The 19,458-nt window shown below is 38.4% G+C and overlaps 2 protein-coding genes across 3 annotated transcripts in view; one reads left to right on the top strand and one right to left on the bottom strand.

The window, feature by feature from the left end:
* Window positions 1–11,180, top strand: part of LOC127878025 (TBC1 domain family member 19-like) — a 28,641-nt gene extending 17,461 nt beyond the window's left edge. The window contains exons 13-17 of the mRNA XM_052424415.1: window positions 1,943–2,052; window positions 2,441–2,532; window positions 2,845–2,960; window positions 7,283–7,353; window positions 9,573–11,180. Of these exons, the coding sequence (XP_052280375.1) occupies window positions 1,943–2,052; window positions 2,441–2,532; window positions 2,845–2,960; window positions 7,283–7,353; window positions 9,573–9,641 (458 nt within the window). The 3' untranslated portion in view covers window positions 9,642–11,180. The remainder of the gene's footprint in view (window positions 1–1,942; window positions 2,053–2,440; window positions 2,533–2,844; window positions 2,961–7,282; window positions 7,354–9,572) is intronic.
* Window positions 11,181–11,405: 225 nt separating this feature from the next.
* On the bottom strand, window positions 11,406–18,253 carry LOC127878023 (heat shock 70 kDa protein 12A-like). Of its 2 annotated transcripts, XM_052424414.1 has the most exons (7): window positions 18,093–18,215; window positions 16,117–16,205; window positions 15,529–15,635; window positions 14,314–14,500; window positions 13,803–14,027; window positions 13,292–13,439; window positions 11,406–12,744 (listed from the first exon to the last, which is right to left on the bottom strand). In XM_052424414.1, the coding sequence occupies exons 3-7, from the start codon at window positions 15,612–15,614 to the stop codon at window positions 11,693–11,695; spliced, it is 1,698 nt and encodes a 565-aa protein (XP_052280374.1). In that variant the 5' UTR covers window positions 15,615–15,635; window positions 16,117–16,205; window positions 18,093–18,215; the 3' UTR covers window positions 11,406–11,692. The 2 variants fall into 2 exon arrangements, with proteins under 2 accessions (XP_052280374.1, XP_052280373.1); XM_052424413.1 differs by lacking the exon at window positions 16,117–16,205 and having other exon boundaries at window positions 18,093–18,253.
* Window positions 18,254–19,458: the final 1,205 nt, after the last annotated feature.

Raw genomic sequence — 19,458 nt, 5'->3', positions numbered from 1 at the left:
TACAAGTATGATGAATGATTTATATCACGATTTTGAAATGTATTGAAAGTAATGTATACTATTTCAAGGGTTTGCAGTGTACATGTTGCCAATTATGGTTTTCCCTAGTCCTATGCTTTTTGTAAGACATGTTATTTGTTCTTGATAATGGAAGAATGGTATATAGTGTTACCATTGTCTTGTGCGTTTGTTTGTGTTAGTTATTTTAAACCATTTATTTGATCTTGATTGCATCAAAACTTTGGCTTATTGAGACACTCTTGAGGCTGTTTCCTGGGAAGAACCAGTACTAAATTTTGTTTTTTGGGGGGAAGATCTAAAGAATGCTAGCAGAGTGGGGATCAAACCAACCCTTAACCTTCCAGTCGCTAGACGGGCCCCATATCCACTGCACTACTGCAACATGTTTATTTGTGTGGGACATTTCATGTCTGGCTCATAACTTTGTTGTGCATGGTAAAAATTCAAGATAAATTTACACAAATGATCATCATATCTAGAGGACAGTCACATTCAAAGTCATGTCACTCACTTTGATGTCAGTATCACAGTGGACAGTGGAGAGTTTGCTTCATTCTCACAGTGGACAGTGGAGAGTTTGCTTCATTCTCATGATGTCAGTATCACAGTGGACAGTGGAGAGTTTGCTTCATTCTCATACCTGAATAGAAGAACTATATGAGCCCTGTTCTGTGAAAAGGGGGTTTAATGCATGTGCGTAAACTGTCGTCCCAGATTAGCCTGTGCAGTCCAAACAGCCTAATCAGGGAAAACACTTTCCGCCTTAACTGGATTTTTGCTAAAAAAAGTCTTTCTTAAAAGAAAAAAAATCATAAAAGTGGTAAGTGTTGTCCATGATTAGCCTGTGCAGACTGCACAAGCTAATCTTGGATGGCACTTTACCCACATGCATTAAACCCCCTTTTCACAGAGCACCGCTTATAAAGTATGTGTCCAGTTCCCAACTTTGTCGACATGATGAGATGGCAAAATAAATTGGCACACATGATTATCAAATCAAGAGGAATTGTTGCATGCCAAACTCACGTTGCTTACTTCAAGTTCCCTGTCACATCGGACAGTTTTTGCATATTCCTTTAATGTATAGCTCGCCAATATTACCCTTTGTAACCTTAATGCATGAATTTATTAAAATATCATTAAATGAATATATTAATTTGGGTTTAAATGAAAGTCATTTAAATCGATTGAAGCCTATCTCAATAAAGGTATTATTCAGCCATAAATTTTCAACATCCTTTACAGATGTAATAAAAACATGAGATTGTTGTGCCCATTTCAGTTGCCCTCCTGTGTTACCTGTACAAGGTTTGTTGTGCCCATTTCAGTTGCCATCCTGTTTTACCTGTACAAGGTTTGTTGTGCCCATTTCAGTTGCCCCCCTGTGTTATCTGTACAAGGTTTGTTGTGCCCATTTGAGTTGCCCTCCTGTTTTACCTGTACAAGGTTTGTTGTGCCTATTTCAGTTGCCCCACTGTGTTACCTGTACAAGGTTTGTTGTGCCCATTTCAGTTGCCCCTCTGTGTAACCTGTACAAGGTTTGTTGTGCCCATTTCAGTTGCCCTCCTGTGTTACCTGTACAAGGTTTGTTGTGCCCATTTCAGTTGCCCCTCTGTGTAACCTGTACAAGGTTTGTTGTGCCCATTTCAGTTGCCCTCCTGTGTTACCTGTACGAGGTTTGTTGTGCCCATTTCAGTTTCCCCCCTGTGTTACCTGTACATGGTTCGTGCCCATTTCAGTTGCCCCCCTGTGTTACCTGTACAAGGTTTGTTGTGCCCATTTCAGTTGCCCCCCCCTGTGTTACCTGTACAAGGTTCGTGCCCATTTCAGTTGCCCCCCTGTGTTACCTGTACAAGGTTTGTTGTGCCTATTTCAGGTGCCTATTGTGTTACCTGTACAAGGTTTGTTGTGCCCATTTCAGTTGCCCCCCTGTGTTACCTGTACAAGGAGCCTGTGAAGCTGTACTATGCCTTCCGTGCCATCTACACTCGCTTCTTCTTTAGACTTCACAGCATCTCATCACATACACAGGTAGTATATAGGGGAGAGGAATTCTGGAAAAACTGGGCTTAATGCATGTGCATAAAGTGTTGTCCCAGATTAGCCTGTGCAGTCCGCATAGGCTAATCTAGAGACGATACTTTAGGCACATGGATTAAGTCTGGTTTTCCCAAAGCTTTGCTCATATTTTCTAGCTCACATTCACTTGTCTGTTTCTCAGGGTATAGTATGTCTCAGTATGTTTGTTTTTCAGGGTATAGTATGTCTCAGTATGTTTGTTTTTCAGGGTATAGTATGTCTCAGTATGTTTGTTTTTCAGGGTATAGTATGTCTCAGTATGTTTGTTTTTCAGGGTATAGTATGTCTCAGTATGTTTGTTTTTCAGGGTATAGTATGTCTCAGTATGTTTGTTTTTCAGGGTATAGTATGTCTCAGTCTGTTGTTTGAGAACCTGCTCCAGACACATGAAGCTGAACTGTTCTTCTATCTCAAGTCTGTCGGATGCCAGCCGTATGTTTGCATTTGTAGATATTTTATATGTTTCACAACTACGGGTATAGATGGTATACTTCTGAAAGTCATCTATTGCTAAAAACAAAGAACAGAATTAAATAAATTTAAAATTATATCCAAATATTAATAATATTTTTTACTTTATAACTTAATATGTGAATGGATGTGGAAAAAAAGGAACACCTGGCCATGGTTCCAATGCTTTCATGAATATAAGGTAAATAATTTTTTTCCTACAGTTGCATTTTTTTTGTTTCAACAGTTTTAGCTATTGAACAGAGGTCTTATTGGCTTTTGTGTGTATTGCAGTTTGAAGATAGCGTTCAAGTGGCTTGTTCGTGCGTTCTCTGGCTACCTGTCTAGTGACCAGGTGCTACTGCTGTGGGATAGGATCCTGGCCTATAACTCCCTGGAAATACTCTCAGGTAGACTGTGTTTATAACTTCCTGGAAATACTGTCAGGTAGACTGTGTTTTTAACTCCCTGGAAATACTGTCAAGTAGACTATGTTTTTAACTACCTGGAAATACTGTCAGGTAGACTGTGTTTTTAACTCCCTGGAAATACTGTCAGGTAGACTGTGTTTTTAACTCCATGGAAATACTCTCAGGTAGACTGTGTTTTTAACTCCCTGGAAATACTGTCAGGTAGACTGTGTTTATAACTCCCTGGAAATTCTGTCAGGAAGACTGTGTTTTTTACTCCCTGGAAATACTCTCAGGTAGACTGTGTTTATAACTCCCTTGAAATACTCTCAGGTGGACTGTGTTTTTAACTTCCTGGAAATACTCTCAGGTAGACTGTGTTTATAACTCCCTTAAAATACTGTCAGGTAGACTGTGTTTATAACTCCCTGGAAATACTCTCAGGTAGACTGTGTTTTTAACTCCCTGGAAATACTGTCAGGTAGACTGTGTTTATAACTCCCTTGAAATACTGTCAGGTAGACTGTGCTTTTAACTCCCTGGAAATACTGTCAGGTAGACTGTGTTTTAACTCCCTGGAAATACTGTCAGGTAGACTGTGTTTTTAACTCCCTGGAAATACTGTCAGGAAGACTGTGTTTTTAACTCCCTGGAAATACTGTCAGGTAGACTGTGTTTATAACTCCCTTGAAATACTGTCAGGTAGACTGTGTTTTTAACTCCCTGGAAATACTCTCAGGGAGACTGTGTTTTTAACTCCTTGGAAATACTCTCAGGTAGACTGTGTTTTTAATTCCCTGGAAATACTCTCAGGTAGACTGTGTTTATAACTCCCTGGATATACTGTCAGGTAGACTGTGATTTTAACTCCCTGGAAATACTGTCAGGAAGACTGTGTTTTTAACTCCCTGGAAATACTGTCAGGTAGACTGTGTTTATAACTCCCTTGAAATACTGTCAGGTAAACTGTTTTTTTAACTCCCTGGAAATACTGTCAGGGAGACTGTGTTTTTAACTCCCTGGAAAAACTCTCAGGTAGACTGTGTTTTTAACTCCCTGGAAATACTGTCAGGTAGACTGTTTTTATAACTCCCTTGAAATACTGTCAGGTAGACTGTGTTTTTAACTCCCTGGAAATACTGTCAGGAAGACTGTGTTTTTAACTCCCTGGAAATACTCTCGGGTAGACTGTGTTTTTAACTCCCTGGAAATACTGTCAGGTAGACTGTGTTTTTATTTTAACTCCCTGGAAATACTGTCAGGTAGACTGTGTTTTTAACTCCCTGGAAATACTGTCAGGTAGACTGTGTTCATAACTTTCTGGAAATACTCTCAGGTAGACTGTGTTTATAACTCCCTGGAAATACTGTCAGGTAGACTGTGTTTTTAACTCCATGGAAATACTCTCAGGTAGACTGTGTTTTTAACTCCCTGGAAATACTGTCAGGTAGACTGTGTTTATAACTCCCTGGAAATTCTGTCAGGAAGACTGTGTTTTTAACTCCCTGGAAATACTCTCAGGTAGACTGTGTTTATAACTCCCTTGAAATACTCTCAGGTGGACTGTGTTTTTAACTCCCTGGAAATACTCTCAGGTAGACTGTGTTTATAACTCCCTTAAAATACTGTCAGGTAGACTGTGTTTATAACTCCCTGGAAATACTCTCAGGTAGACTGTGTTTATAACTCCCTTGAAATACTCTCAGGTGGACTGTGTTTTTAACTCCCTGGAAATACTCTCAGGTAGACTGTGTTTATAACTCCCTTAAAATACTGTCAGGTAGACTGTGTTTATAACTCCCTGGAAATACTCTCAGGTAGACTGTGTTTTTAACTCCCTGGAAATACTGTCAGGTAGACTGTGTTTATAACTCCCTTGAAATACTGTCAGGTAGACTGTGCTTTTAACTCCCTGGAAATACTGTCAGGTAGACTGTGTTTCAACTCCCTGGAAATACTGTCAGGTAGACTGTGTTTTTAACTCCCTGGAAATACTGTCAGGAAGACTGTGTTTTTAACTCCCTGGAAATACTGTCAGGTAGACTGTGTTTATAACTCCCTTGAAATACTGTCAGGTAGACTGTGTTTTTAACTCCCTGGAAATACTCTCAGGGAGACTGTGTTTTTAACTCCTTGGAAATACTCTCAGGTAGACTGTGTTTTTAATTCCCTGGAAATACTCTCAGGTAGACTGTGTTTATAACTCCCTGGATATACTGTCAGGTAGACTGTGATTTTAACTCCCTGGAAATACTGTCAGGAAGACTGTGTTTTTAACTCCCTGGAAATACTGTCAGGTAGACTGTGTTTATAACTCCCTTGAAATACTGTCAGGTAGACTGTGTTTTTAACTCCCTGGAAATACTCTCAGGGAGACTGTGTTCTTAACTCCCTGGAAATACTCTCAGGTAGACTGTGTTTTTAACTCCCTGAAAATACTGTCAGGTAGACTGTTTTTATAACTCCCTTGAAATACTGTCAGGTAGACTGTGTTTTTAACTCCCTGGAAATACTGTCAGGAAGACTGTGTTTTTAACTCCCTGGAAATACTCTCGGGTAGACTGTGTTTTTAACTCCCTGGAAATACTGTCAGGTAGACTGTGTTTTTATTTTAACTCCCTGGAAATACTGTCAGGTAGACTGTGTTTTTAACTCCCTGGAAATACTGTCAGGTAGACTGTGTTTATAACTTTCTGGAAATACTCTCAGGTAGACTGTGTTTATAACTCCCTGGAAATACTGTCAGGTAGACTGTGTTTTTAACTCCATGGAAATACTGTCAGGTAGACTGTGTTTTTAACTCCCTGGAAATACTCTCGAGTAGACTGTGTTTTTAACCCCCTGGAAATATTCTCAGGTAGACTTTGTTTTTAACTCCCTGGAAATACTGTCAGGTAGACTGTGTTTTTAACTCCCTGGAAATACTGTCAGGTAGACTGTGTTTTTAACTCCCTGGAAATAATGTCAGGTAGACTGTGTTTCAACTCCATGGAAATACTCTCAGGTAGACTGTGTTTTTAACTCTCTGGAAATACTATCTGGTAGACTTTGTTTTTTCAGGTATTGTTTTTCATTCTTTTTTTTATCAAAGTGAAGCTTATCCAGCTTTTGATATGCAATGGAATCATATTCTTCACTGAGTCTCATACTGAGTTTCAAACCATCACATACTTCTCACCTTAAAAAGTGAAAACCAAGAAATTCTTCTTTTCTGTTTTCGTTTCATCAGTATCTTCAGTCTGAACTATGTGGTCACTTAACCTACGTTCGCTTTTCCTGGGCAAGCTGGTCTACCAGTTCTTAGTGCACATTTCATGCCAGTATCAGATGACTGCCATACTAGAATTAGAGGAAGAGGGATAAAGTATCCACACACATCCTGTATCTGCCTGTTTTTTTATGCCCTTGGAATCTTCCATAGCAATTGTCCTGTCTGTCCAACCTTTCGTCCATTCATATTTGACACAGTTCAAGTGTTTTCACTAATTCTTCCTACAAGGCCTTGATGGTGTCTTTGAACACTTTCAACAAATCCACATCACCTTGCCTCATTTTGAATTTAAGATTGACCTACTTTTTAACTAATTCAGACGGTCAATCCTCTTGGTTAACACATATTTACCCTTTGCTAAACATCAAGTCTTCTTATTAAAACAATTTGGTTACTCCATTCACCACTGAGTACCTTCACATCACCTGATTTCATTCAACCTTGACCTATTTTTGTCTTGAGGTTAATTCTAGATGGCCTGTTTTGTATAACATAAATCCTGCTTGCTCCAAAGCTTAGATACTTGCATAGAATGTATATTTTACACTCTCAATACCTCCACATCACTTGACCTCATTTAGACCTTGACCTTTTATTTGACTAGACTGATTTAAATGTACATCTTTAAGGTCGGCATAATGTAATGGTTATGGTGTCCGCCTAGCGACTGGGAGGTCACGGGGTCGATCCCCACTGTCGGAGTGTTCTTTAGATCTTCCAAAAAGACACCAAGCACTGGTTCAAGGCCCAGGAAACGGACTCCCTAGCGTTTCAAAAAGCCTAAGGCTTTTGATGCAAAATAAATAGGTTTAAACTATAAAATATTATGGACATCTGCGTTTATTTAACACAGCATCTTGTATTTTGATCAAATATCAGTGAAGCCTACATGCATGGTAATAATTAGGTCATGACTTGACATACATTTTGTAAAAGAAACCAATTGTTTTGTACATTCCCTAGATGAATGATAGTGTATAGACCAATACCTTATCAAAATGAACCACAGTGGATAGTGTGCAACTGCAATCCTGATAATGTCTGTTTGCAGTGCTTGCTGTGTCCATCTTCTCATTTCGAAAGACCAACCTGCTCAAGGTGCAGTCCTACAACGCTGCTGAGGTAAGCAATATCCATGCAAGTGGCATAATGGGCGACCTGGGCTAAATGCATGTGCATAGAGTGTTGTCCGTCCAGATTAACCTTGGCAATATGCAATGGCTAATCAGGGATGACACTTTTTGCCAAAACTAAAGAGATTTCCTTTAAGTAAAAAAATCCATGAAAACAATAAGTGTCATCCCTGATAAGCATGTGTAGTCTGCACAGGCTCATCTGTGATGAAACTTGACGCACATGCATTAAGCCCAGTATTGTCAGAATGACGCTCCAATGTATCTTTGACCTTTGATTCACTATAATATTAATGGCCTCAAGTTGAAATTCAATGCTACAACCCGTATTTAATGAACTGTCAATGTGACAAGTACCTTCTTAATTAGACCTTACTCCTATTATTGTTATTATTCAGTTCTAACAATATTTTAGTTCAAAAAAATTTAAAGTATCTATTAAAAAGTAATTTTAATATTAAATTAAATTAAAGACCGTCTTGTTGGTTTGTATTTACTGCGCATGTGCTTAAAAAAATATAACCGTATTGTGTTTGAAACTGTTTTTTACTAGTAAATATTGTTAAAAAGGTAAATTAATAAATTCATAGTATGTTATTGTACAACAGTTTCAAAGTAAGATAATTGATCATTTCACACCAGTGATATTAGTCATAATTCTTTTAAATGTAACTACTCCAGTACTGTCTGTCTGCCTGCGTAACTTACTGCTTACAGAATGATTTCATTTGTTTTGTTGAGTCACATCCTAACTTACTGCTTGCAGAATGATTTCATTTGTTTTGTTGATTCACACGTCTGCCTTCGTAACTTACTGCTTACAGAATGATTTCATTTGTTTTGTTGAGTTACATGTCTGCCTTCGTAACTTACTGCTTACAGAATGATTTCATGTGTTTTGTTGAGTCACATGTCTGCCTTTGTAACTTACTGCTTGCAGAATGATTTCATTTGTTTTGTTTAGTCACATGTCTGCCTTTGTAACTTACTGCTTACAGGATGATTTCATGTGTTTTGTTGAGTCACGTGTCTGCCTTTGTAACTTACTGCTTGCAGAATGATTTCATTTGTTTTGTTGAGTCACGTGTCTGCCTTTGTAACTTACTGCTTGCAGAATGATTTCATTTGTTTTGTTGAGTCACATGTTTGCCTTCGTAACTTACTGCTTGCAGAATGATTGCATTTTTTTGTTGAGTCACATGTCTGCCTTTGTAACTTACTGCTTACAGAATTATTTCATTTGTTTTGTTGAGTCACATGTCTGCCTTTGTAACTTACTGCTTGCAGAATGATTGCATTTGTTTTGTTGAGTCACATGTTTGCCTTTGTAACTTACTGCTTACAGAATTATTTCATTTGTTTTGTTGAGTCACATGTATTTGAGCCTTGCTCTGTGAAGAGGGGGTTTAATGCATGTGTGTAAAGTGTCATCCCAGATTAGCCTGTGCAGTCCACACAGGCTAATCAGGGGCGACACTTTCCGCCTAAACTGGATTTTTTTTCAAAGAAGATACTTATTGTAAAAAAATAATATTATAAAAGCGGAAAATGTCGTCTCTGATTAGCCTGTGAGGACTGCAAAGGCAAATCTGGGATGACACTTTACACATATGCATTAACCCCCTTTTTCTTAGAGCACGGCCCATTTTAATTTTATTTGATTGTTTAATATTTTGATTTGTTAAGTTGTTTTTTTAATGATTGGAAAATAATGTTTGTTTATAAGATAAATTAATGACACAGCCTCTACCTTACCCAGCACAATGAGATACAGGGTAGGAAATTAACTTGCCCAGTAACACATCATACAGAGTCAGTAAGGAGCCATGTAACCAATCATATCACAGTTTCCAATTTGATCTTTAATCCTCTTTCATCGATTCAGTAGTCTCAATTCTTAAACATGTTGATGTTGCGGTGAATATTAGCTGCTCTCTGTGAAAACTAGGCGTAATGCATGTGCAAAAAGAGTCATTCCAGATTAGCCTGTGCATTTTGCACAGGCTAATCAGTGAGCATATTTTATGCCTAAACTGGATTTTCTTGAAGAAGGTAATTTCTTTCAACAAACAATTTTGAAAGTGTTGTCCCTGATAAGCCTGTGCTGACTGCAAAGGCTAATCTGGGACGACACTGTACGCATTAAGCCCTGTTTTCCCAGATCACAGCTTATATGTATTCTTACTGTGCCACCATGTCTGTTTTCAGGCTGTGCTGGCAGATCTGACCACCCTGCAGGTGATTCCCCTCATACAGCTCAGCCTCTTCTCCAAATGAGCCTGCGCTTAATGCATGTGCCTAAAGTGTAGTCCCAGATTAGCCTGTGCACAGGCTCATCATAGACGTCACTTTCCGCTTAGACTGGATTTTCGTTTGAGAAGTGACTACCTTTTAACAAAAAAATCCATAAAAGCAGAAAATGTACGCACATGCATAAAGCCTAGGCTTTGCCATAATTCTATGGAAGATGAAGCTTACACTTATGTTTTGGACGGATCAATTTTATGTAGGAATGTGCTAACAGATGACAGGATTATGGATAGGTCTTACTACATGATAGAACAATTTTAATAGTTTATATACATGAAGGAAAATTAATGTGATGTTGTCAAAAAGAATCTAACACTGCTTTTTTGTTCAGTTTTTAGTGATCGCCATTTACATCAGAACCTTTATATTACATATCACTTAATTAGTGTTCTTACTGAGTGTAATTTCAAAGAATGTTTGGGTGTTAAACCCTTTCCCAAACCCTTTCCCACTTAGAGGCAAAGCGAAAATGGCTATTTGCAAACAGCATAAAACCAGAACAGCCTGCGAGTAACTCACAGTCTGTCCAGGTTTAATGCTGTTTGCTGCTCATCAGTATCTAAGGGTTAGAAATGAAACCTTTAAAACTTGATTCTAGTAAGAAAGGTCTTTAATTATATTTAACTTTCTAAGGGACTACAAATGCGTCAAAATACTATCTAAGTGGTAAAGGGTTAACCAAAACACCTGTGAGTATGTGATTACTTTATGTTTAGTACGTGCAAGGTAATGTTTGTTAGAACTAATCCATATGAGCCTGACTCTTCGAAAACTGGACTTAATCAGGCTGCAGGATCATGTGACTTTGTGGGGTTCCCGCTTTTAACTTTAATGGTTGTAAACACGACCGTAAGAGGTGCTTTATTTCAAATAACTTTTTAAAATTATTTTTCTTAAGAATTAAAATTAGTGCATAAAAGACAGATTTTTATGCTGCTTATGGCAATGTGAAATACACCGGAATTACTCTATTTAATAAACATTTGTTCTTGTTAAAAAATTCGGTATCTTCTGCATTCATTGTACACCGTTATGCTTCACGAATCGTGAAATGTTATCAACGATTTCAGAGGTATCCAAGAATGTATTCTTATACCTTAAGATATAAGCACAAACTTCAAGAAAAACTTATTTTATGCACTAAAGATTTATGTAAATGAATTTCAATAACTTGAGATATTTGCAAAAATAAAGTTTTTAATGGTGTGTTTACATTCTGTCCAGCCCGTGTGTAAAACCCGGTAAACCCCGTTGATTCTGCACCCTGTTAATGGATGAGCGTAAAATGTTGTCCAATATTAGCCCAGATTTTGGACGACACTTTACGCACATGCATTAAGCCCTTTTTTACCAGAGAACGACTCATCTGTTGTGATTAATATTGTATTGAGTGTGAGAGATGAAAGCATAAGATTCAATCATGATCATAAACATGTTTGTTAGAACTCTTAACTTTTTTGACATATTTATGTTTTTGAATTAATACAATTAAATGTATTATACATCCATTTTCGTTTATGATAATGAACTTTTATCATACATGTTAACACATATGGTTTTGTCTTTTAATTTAAAGAATATTCACAATTGGAAATTATGAAATAAAATTAAAATGTTTACAAAGAAGTGCTTCCTCTGTTACATAATTTCATATAAAATTTATAAATATTGGCTTATTACCTGGTATATTATTATACACATACTACGAAGCATATCTAAAAACCAAACCCATTAAACTTTTAATACTTTATAACAGAAACGGAACACGCGTGTTTATGTACTTCTGAACTGAGACAAACAATTGATGTATACTTCTGAGAGTCTGGCGATTCTTTATGCAGGCCGTATATTTCATTTGAAATCGCACTGAACATTCATTTACAAACAAGCAATATGTAAGGCACTCCGAATCTAACACAATAACGATAAAAAAAATAGTTCATGCATGTGCGTAAAGTGTCGTCCCAGATTAGCCTGTGCAGCCCGCAACTGTACAACTTAATCAAAGCCCACGTGTCTCAAATAAGACAATTCAAATTTAATTGTCTTTTCGCGCCAGAGTCTTTATCTTTCACGTACACCTCTACCTCCGTTCCACTGAATGCAAACAACACCACCACGGGAGTCGGAGCTGTGCGTTCCGTAACATTCTTCGGGTCGACTCGGGTTTTTCCAACAATCTGACATCCCGCGTCAGTCACGTACATCGGGGCTGGCTTCGCCGAGGTCGCATACAAGGCCACTTCCGTCGTACCGAGTGGCAGAACACGCTCCATACGTGAATCGTCTACGTCGATCGTCTGCCCAGCTTCGACCAACACGTCAAATATGTCCTTACACATGGTTTTACCATTTGATTCAATCCGTTTACTTTGATCGTGAGATTTCTCGTCGAATGGAACAGTTTTCACCAGACCATATGTCCGGCTGCACTTCCGCTGCTGCACCAGCCTAGCACTGTGGCCCAACTCGACGGCGCCCTTTAAAACAACTTCATCGGCGTTTCCGGGAGTGAGAAATTCCATCTGTGGGAAGGTGTTCTTGATCGCCGTCTGCAGCATCAGGGATCGCGATAGTCCCCCTGTCATGACTATGGCTGACGCTCCTTTCACGTCTTGGTCTTGAAGCATTAAAGTCATGTGGTCAATAATGGCGTCGATCGTTCCGTCGAACAGATGCCTACACAACGCAACGTCTATCTCTAGGTGGTCATTCACAAGACTTATTTCGTCCGCATATTTGGATTGTATTATGGATTTACGGAGCTTTTTCTTCGCGGAGTGCTCGTATATGTTGTTCAGTTTCTCTGGCACGTGCAGCGTAAACTTCGTGTTACTACACGGACTGACCCCGCGCATTTTGATGTTAAACTCCTTTAAAAACGCTATGTCGTCGACTGGAAATCGGTTTTTGAAGTCTTGGTATACGGTCTGGCTGAAGAGTTCGGCGATAATTTCTTTAAGCGCGGCCTCAACGGCGGCGCCGCCCCAGTTCCCGCCATACGCCACGTGCAACTGCTGAAGCTGCCCGTGCTCGAGGAGTCGGTAGGCGCCGAGTTCTACAACGCCACCTGCAGGGATAATAATGAACAATATATTGCTATTCAGTTTAATTGTTTAAGACTACACAACATACATATGTAACTATATGAGATTTGGACCATTGATATAAAGCTCCATGACTTTTCTTAAGAAACAAACAGCCTCAAGTGATCACGGAAGACGCCGTAACTACGTAACTTTGCGCGCAAACAATTTATGCACCAGTACACTACTTTCTTATAGGCAAACATGTCTTCATCTTGTAACGTTAAGTAACAAAACCTAACTTTCAAGTCCAGTTCAAAAGTCATTTGCTCTGCACGAAGTGAAACCATCCAGCTGCAGTGGCAACATATTAAATCGTTTTAGCATCTCAACGTCATTTACGACAAGCCAAAAAAATGCCAAAACAAAATGACAAACACGCAAACTACATTCAGTATATCATATGCACAGAATGAGTGGGGCCGCCTTGGGAATATCAAATGTAAGCTTCGGGCTGTAAACCGGTGTAATGTTTTCAAATAAAAATGTTGACTTTAATTTAAACTATTTTTATAGTGAATGTTCACCTACCACCTGCTTCCACAACCAGGTATTTAGAGTCCGTTGCTAGAGATGGTTCTATTGTATCGCTGGAGTTTGAAGACGCCATCTGTCCGAAGCCAATGAGAGCTGCGTCCGCTTCAAAAACGAACGAGAGGTTGGACGTTGGCAGCCCTGCCTTGAAGTTGGAAGAAAAACATCGTCACTGAACAGCATATTCTAAATTTGTATAACTTAAATATTATTGGGGTCGAATCAGGAATTTTAAAGAGAGGGGCGCAGAAAGACAGATTGTTCAAACAGTGCTCACGTATCAACAATATTGGGTATAAATAGCACGACATGGTTTTGTGCTCCTTATACGCTAATCAACAATTGTATTGTAAGTATTACTGAACTGTTTCCCTGAGTATAGTGTGATAACAAACAAACAACGCGTCGACTCCCCTATTTTTTGTGTTATTCCTTTATTATCATCAAACTTTATACTGACAGTGCCAGTACTTGTTTCGGTCTGGTTACCCGAGACAAACATTTTTACCATTTCGGCAGCTTCACGCATGAACTGTTTTGAAGCATCGCTCCACATGGCGGGTATCGTCAGAATCCAGTGTATGTCGGAGATACGTAGATTTGCAGACTGCAGCCGGCCTCCAGACGCACTAAGCACTTGTTGTCGGATATATCCGACAAGAAGCGAAAATACTGTCATAGCAGGCAACGATTTCCCACTAATGTCCTTCAGGGGTGTTTCCCGCGTAAGCCTCTGAAAAGGACAACATTGATTCAATATAACTGTTCAGTAGAAAGCTTTAACAATAGTAACACGGAACAACGCTGACGGAGGCTTTTAACGAAGATAAATTATTGCATTAAAATTAAAAAACAGTAACGATTTTTGTATATACATTGTATTGCATTTAATACATTGTACACTCTTAACGAATGTGTACGTATAGGCATATATATAACAAGTTTCTCCAGCCAAAGCACTTCTCAAAACAGACTCCTTGTAAAGTATTGTTATGATCGACACAGAAGTCCCAACCTACCGCTGTCCCACAGAGGGCCAACTTAAACAACCGGAAGTAATAGTGCTGACAGTGCGCGTCCGTTGACGCCATGCGTGAATATTCCGCCTCCGCATCCAATCCGAAAGCTGCCACATTTTTGCCGTCGGGAGTTATTAGGACCGCTGTCGGCATTTTCGTCGGATGTGGCGGGAGCTGCCATTGTTCACTTTAAGTGCAAATGAAAATGTCGGTCTTAGAAATGTATCATAGGAAGTCACAGGAACATATGTACAGAACACAAATGCAGCCGCCTTTGCAGCTACAAACGCCTTAATAAAGCTAATTAGACACATTATTAGGTAAAGTTGAACTTTCAAGGGCAGATTGCATGTAAAATAAGTATTCTTAAAACTATCGTTTAACGATTTACTATTATCTCATGTGTTGGTACTTCATCCATGACGATTGGACGCTTAAGCACGTGGGGTATGTATAGTTTCATCTTTGTGCGCGTGAAAATGTCGAAACGCAATATTATTCTAAATTTATTTCAAGTTTAAAATTTTAGGTGGGTATTTACACCAGGAAAACATAAAATTAACTTTTTAAAATGTATGGCTCATATGTTTATTCATAAGCGCGACGGCGCATTTTGACAAATTGCAGTTTACCTAAGCAACGTTCTAGAGTCCGATCGTCACGGATAAATGATTATCGATAGCTTGCATCGAATGTAGTCAAATGATCGCATCTATAATTTTAAATGAAAACTTTTACTTATTAGGGAGATACTAAAGTTTGAAAAGTTGCGTTAGAAAAGTCTTTAATACACTTGCAATTTGCGCTCCTGAATATTCATACGAGCCATACAGTTTTTAAAAAACCTCCCGGTTGTTTTATGTTATCCTGATATAAGAATCGACCTAAAATGATGAAATTGAAATAAATTAACAATAATTATGCGTTTCGCCATTTTCACGTTCAAAAAGGTGAAGCCATATATACCCCACTTGCTAAAGCGTCCGATCGCCACGGATGAATGATTTTATCGTGATCTTGTAAAAATGTAGGCTAGTCAAATTACCATATGCAAAATTATAAATAAAAATCTTCACTAACAACTGAGATATTCAAGTTTGAAAAGCGTTGCGTTAGAAAAGTCTCCAAGTTTATAATTCCAATTCAATGCACAACTATTGGCACGCACTTAAGACAGCACTCTTTCTATATGATATCAAAAGTTGAGACGACTACCTTGATACATCGGACCGGAAGGAGATAACCCAGCTGCTCCACGACGTCCCGATGTCCACGGCCGCCACCAGGGGACGTTTCTCCATTTCCGGCTATTTTATGATCAACTAAAAGGAGCAAATACACATAATTTATATGCGTTAGATTGATGTATATAATGTATTTGACTTATATGTACAGGGTGCGGAATCAACGGGGTTTTCAGGAGCTTTCACACGGGCTGGATAGAATGCAAACACACCGTTCAGAACTTTATTTTTGCCAACATTTCAAGTTATTGAAATACATTTGCAAAAATCTTTTGTGCATAAAAGACAGATTTTCTTGCAGTTTGTGTCGATATCTTAAGGTATAAGAATAAATCCTTGAATACGTCTTAAATCGGTGACAACATTTCACCTTGCCTGATGCATAGCCGCATACATGAATCCAGTAAAAATAGAATTTTTGAACAAGAACACATGCTTAAAGTTATTCTGGTGTATTTCACATTGCCATAAGCAGCATCAAAATCTGTCTTTTATGCACTAGTTGACATTCTTAAGAAAAAATGTTTAAAAAGTAATTGGGTAAAAAAGCACCGCTTACAGGTATGTTTAATTTGGAAAACCCACAAAGTCACGTGATCCTGCGTCCTGATGTATGTCCTACCTCTGCAAAAGCCCGTTCACGTATGTCTGTCACAATCAAAAATTAGGTCTGAGTAGAAAACATATTTTTTTCACATTTATGGTGGCTGATCTCTCTCATACTGTTCTTGCGTGTTTGTGGGTTTGAATAACATTGCAAAATCCTTGAAAGAACGACAAATAAATCCGCAAGACGTCAAAAAGGGCGCCGATACGAGAATTCACGTCAACATGAAAGAACGCCAAATATACTCACCAGAAAACACGGCGGACATAAAACAATTACAACATAAATTATAGTCGATTTCGCCCTTTGTGTCGTTCTTGCGGGTATATTTGCCGTTCTGGTGTGTATAGTTTGTCGTTCTGTCGTGTATATGTGTCGATCTTGCCTGTATAGTCGTCGTTTTGGCATGTATATTTGTCGTTCTGGCGGGTAAATTTGTAAATCTGGCCTGTATATTTGTTGTCCTGGTGTGTATATTTGTCGATCTGGCGGGTATATTTGTCGTTTTGGCGTGTATATTTGTCGTTAAGGCCTGTATATATGTCGATCTGGCGGATATATTTGTCGTTTGGGAGTGTATATTTGTCGTTCAGGTAGGTTTATGTGTCGTTCTGGCGGATAAATGTTTCATTCTGGCTTATATATTTGTCGTTCTGGCCTGTATTTTGTAGTTCTGGCGGGTAAATTTGTCGTTCCGGCCGGTATATTTGTCTTTCTGGCCTTTTTATTTGTCATTCTTGCGTATATATGTGTCGTTCTGTCCCGTATATTTGTCTTTCTTGCGTATATATGTGTCGTTCGGACCTGTATATTGGTCATTCTGTCGGGTATTTTTGTCGTTCTGTCGGATATATCTGTCTTTTTGGTGGTATATTTGCCGTTCTGGCCTGTATATTTGTCGTTCTGGCGGATATATTTGTCGTTCTGGCCTGTATACTTGTCGTTCTGGCCTGTATATTTATCGTTCTGTGGGTGTATATTTGTCGTTCTTGTGTGTATATTTGTCGTTATAGCGGATATATTTGTCGTTCTGACCTGTATATTGGTCATTCTGTCGGGTATATTTGTCGTTCTGTCGGATATATCTGTCTTTCTGGCGGTATATTTGTCGTTTTGGCCTGTATATTTGTCGTTCTGGCCTGTATATTTGTCGTTCTGGTGTGTATATTTGTCGTTCTTGTGTGTATATTTGTCGTTCTTGTGTGTATATTTGTCGTTCTGGTGTGTATATTTGTCGTTCTGGTGTGTATATTTGTCGTTCTGGCCTGTATATTTGTCATTCTGGTGTGTATATTTGTCATTCTTTTGTGTATATTTGTCGTTCTTGTGTGTATATTTGTGTTTCTTGTGTGTATATTTGTCGTTCTTGTGTGTATATTTGTCGTTCTGTTGTGTATATTTGTCGTTCTTGTGTGTATATTTGTCGTTCTGGTGTGTATATTTGTCATTTTGGTGTGTATGTTTGTCGTTCTGGCCTGTATATTTGTCATTCTGGTGTGTATATTTGTCGTTTTGGTGTGTATATTTGTCGTTATTGTGTGTATATTTGTCGTTCTGGTGTGTATAATTGTCGTTCTGGCCTGTATATTTGTCGTTCTGGCCTGTATATTTGTCGTTCTGGCCTGTATAATGGTCGTTCTGGCGTGTATATTTGTCGTTCTGGTGTGTATTATTTTGATCTGGCGTGTATATTTGTCGTTCTGGTGTGTATATTTGTCGTTCTGAGCCGGAATTCACAAATCTCCTTAGGGAAGACTTAATGAATTTCTTTAAATTCATGAAATTCCTAAAATCTTTTGTTTTTCATATAGAGGTCTTTTTCCATTTTATGTCTTAGAAAAGTTTATATTGCACATTTGGAAGCACTATATTTGCCGCAAATATCAATCATTGTTAAAATTATTTTATGTGTAAAAGTATGTACGTACCCAATTATGCTGCAGCGTTCAGAAATCCCATACACCAAAGAATATTCGGATTAATTAACCGAGCCGTGATGTTAAAAATCGTTCCGATATGAATGGTACACGGAAATGATTGTGTTTATCATGAGAACGAACTGCGATGTCCGCTATGGCAAGATAGAACACTTCAGCCTCCACTTCTTATTTAGACAAAATGCGTCCGGTTTAATGATACTCACCACTCGAGTGTTGAATATGTATACTTTACTCCGGAAATGTCATATCCTGAAATGCATATAAACAATGATGAGCTCGTATTATGAACGGAGATTACTTTTCAGTATTGCTTGATCATCAAGGAATGTTAAATACCAATAGATATATATATAGTTATTAACATGTGTACATGTGTGTGTACATATATATAAGGCATGACAGTATAGTTTTCAAACTGGATTTTCGTCAAGAAGGCTCTTCCTTTAAACGGAAAATACAATAAAAGCGGAAAGTGTCGTCCCTGATAAGCCGTGCGGACTACACAGGCTAATATGGAACGACACTTGACGCCCATGCATTAAACCCCATTTTCACATAGCGAGGCTCAATTTTGTTTCAGGTTTCATATGTAAATCAATGAAATGAAATGGTCAAACACCGATCGATGATCATTGATTCCACTTCGCATTATAACTGTTTCCATGGCATTACGTTGAGCGTTCAGATTGTATTCACACATTGTCATGTTGACTGCAACATAGGGTTGTAAGTTCATGTAGTCTTAGATTTCATTCAACAACTCAAAGGAGCAGCCGATCAGAGGGCCAATTTGTAACTGTTTACCTTAAGAGGCTTTGTCCTTCTGTATTCGACCCTCTCCCCAATCTAGTGTATTGCACCCTACTGGGTATATAGTGTTTATGTTTGAAACAGCCACGTTCTCGGAAAACTGGGCTTAATGCATGTGCGTAAATGTCGCTCCATATTAGTCTATGCAATCCATGTTTTGAACAAACATAAATAATTTTCAAACTCATCCCAAATATCATATCAACACAGTTTTCAATGTGCTTGGCAAGTTTGACAAAAAAGTGGGTACAACATGTGACTTCTAGATTGTTGAAATGGGTTTACTGTAGCTATATAAACAAAACTGACCACCTCATAACGTTTTTGAATGTACCGAAACTATTTCACCTTTTCTGGCAAAATTCTTAGAAGATATTCTGATCAAGTTTCATACAGATTGCATAAACAAAAGTGACATCTATAGGGTCCATAAACGTGTGATTCCATTTGACATAGCGACCTTGCTTTTGAGCTCACATGACCCAGTTTCAAACTCGGCCCAAATGTCAAGGGGAGAAATCTACTGAAAAAAGTAACATAAGGA

The sequence above is a fragment of the Dreissena polymorpha genome, chromosome 4 (genome assembly GCF_020536995.1).
Source record: "Dreissena polymorpha isolate Duluth1 chromosome 4, UMN_Dpol_1.0, whole genome shotgun sequence".
Lineage (NCBI taxonomy): Eukaryota > Metazoa > Mollusca > Bivalvia > Myida > Dreissenidae > Dreissena > Dreissena polymorpha.
The sequence above is the reverse complement of the archived record's forward strand: the minus strand, read 5'-3'. Positions and strand labels throughout refer to the sequence as shown.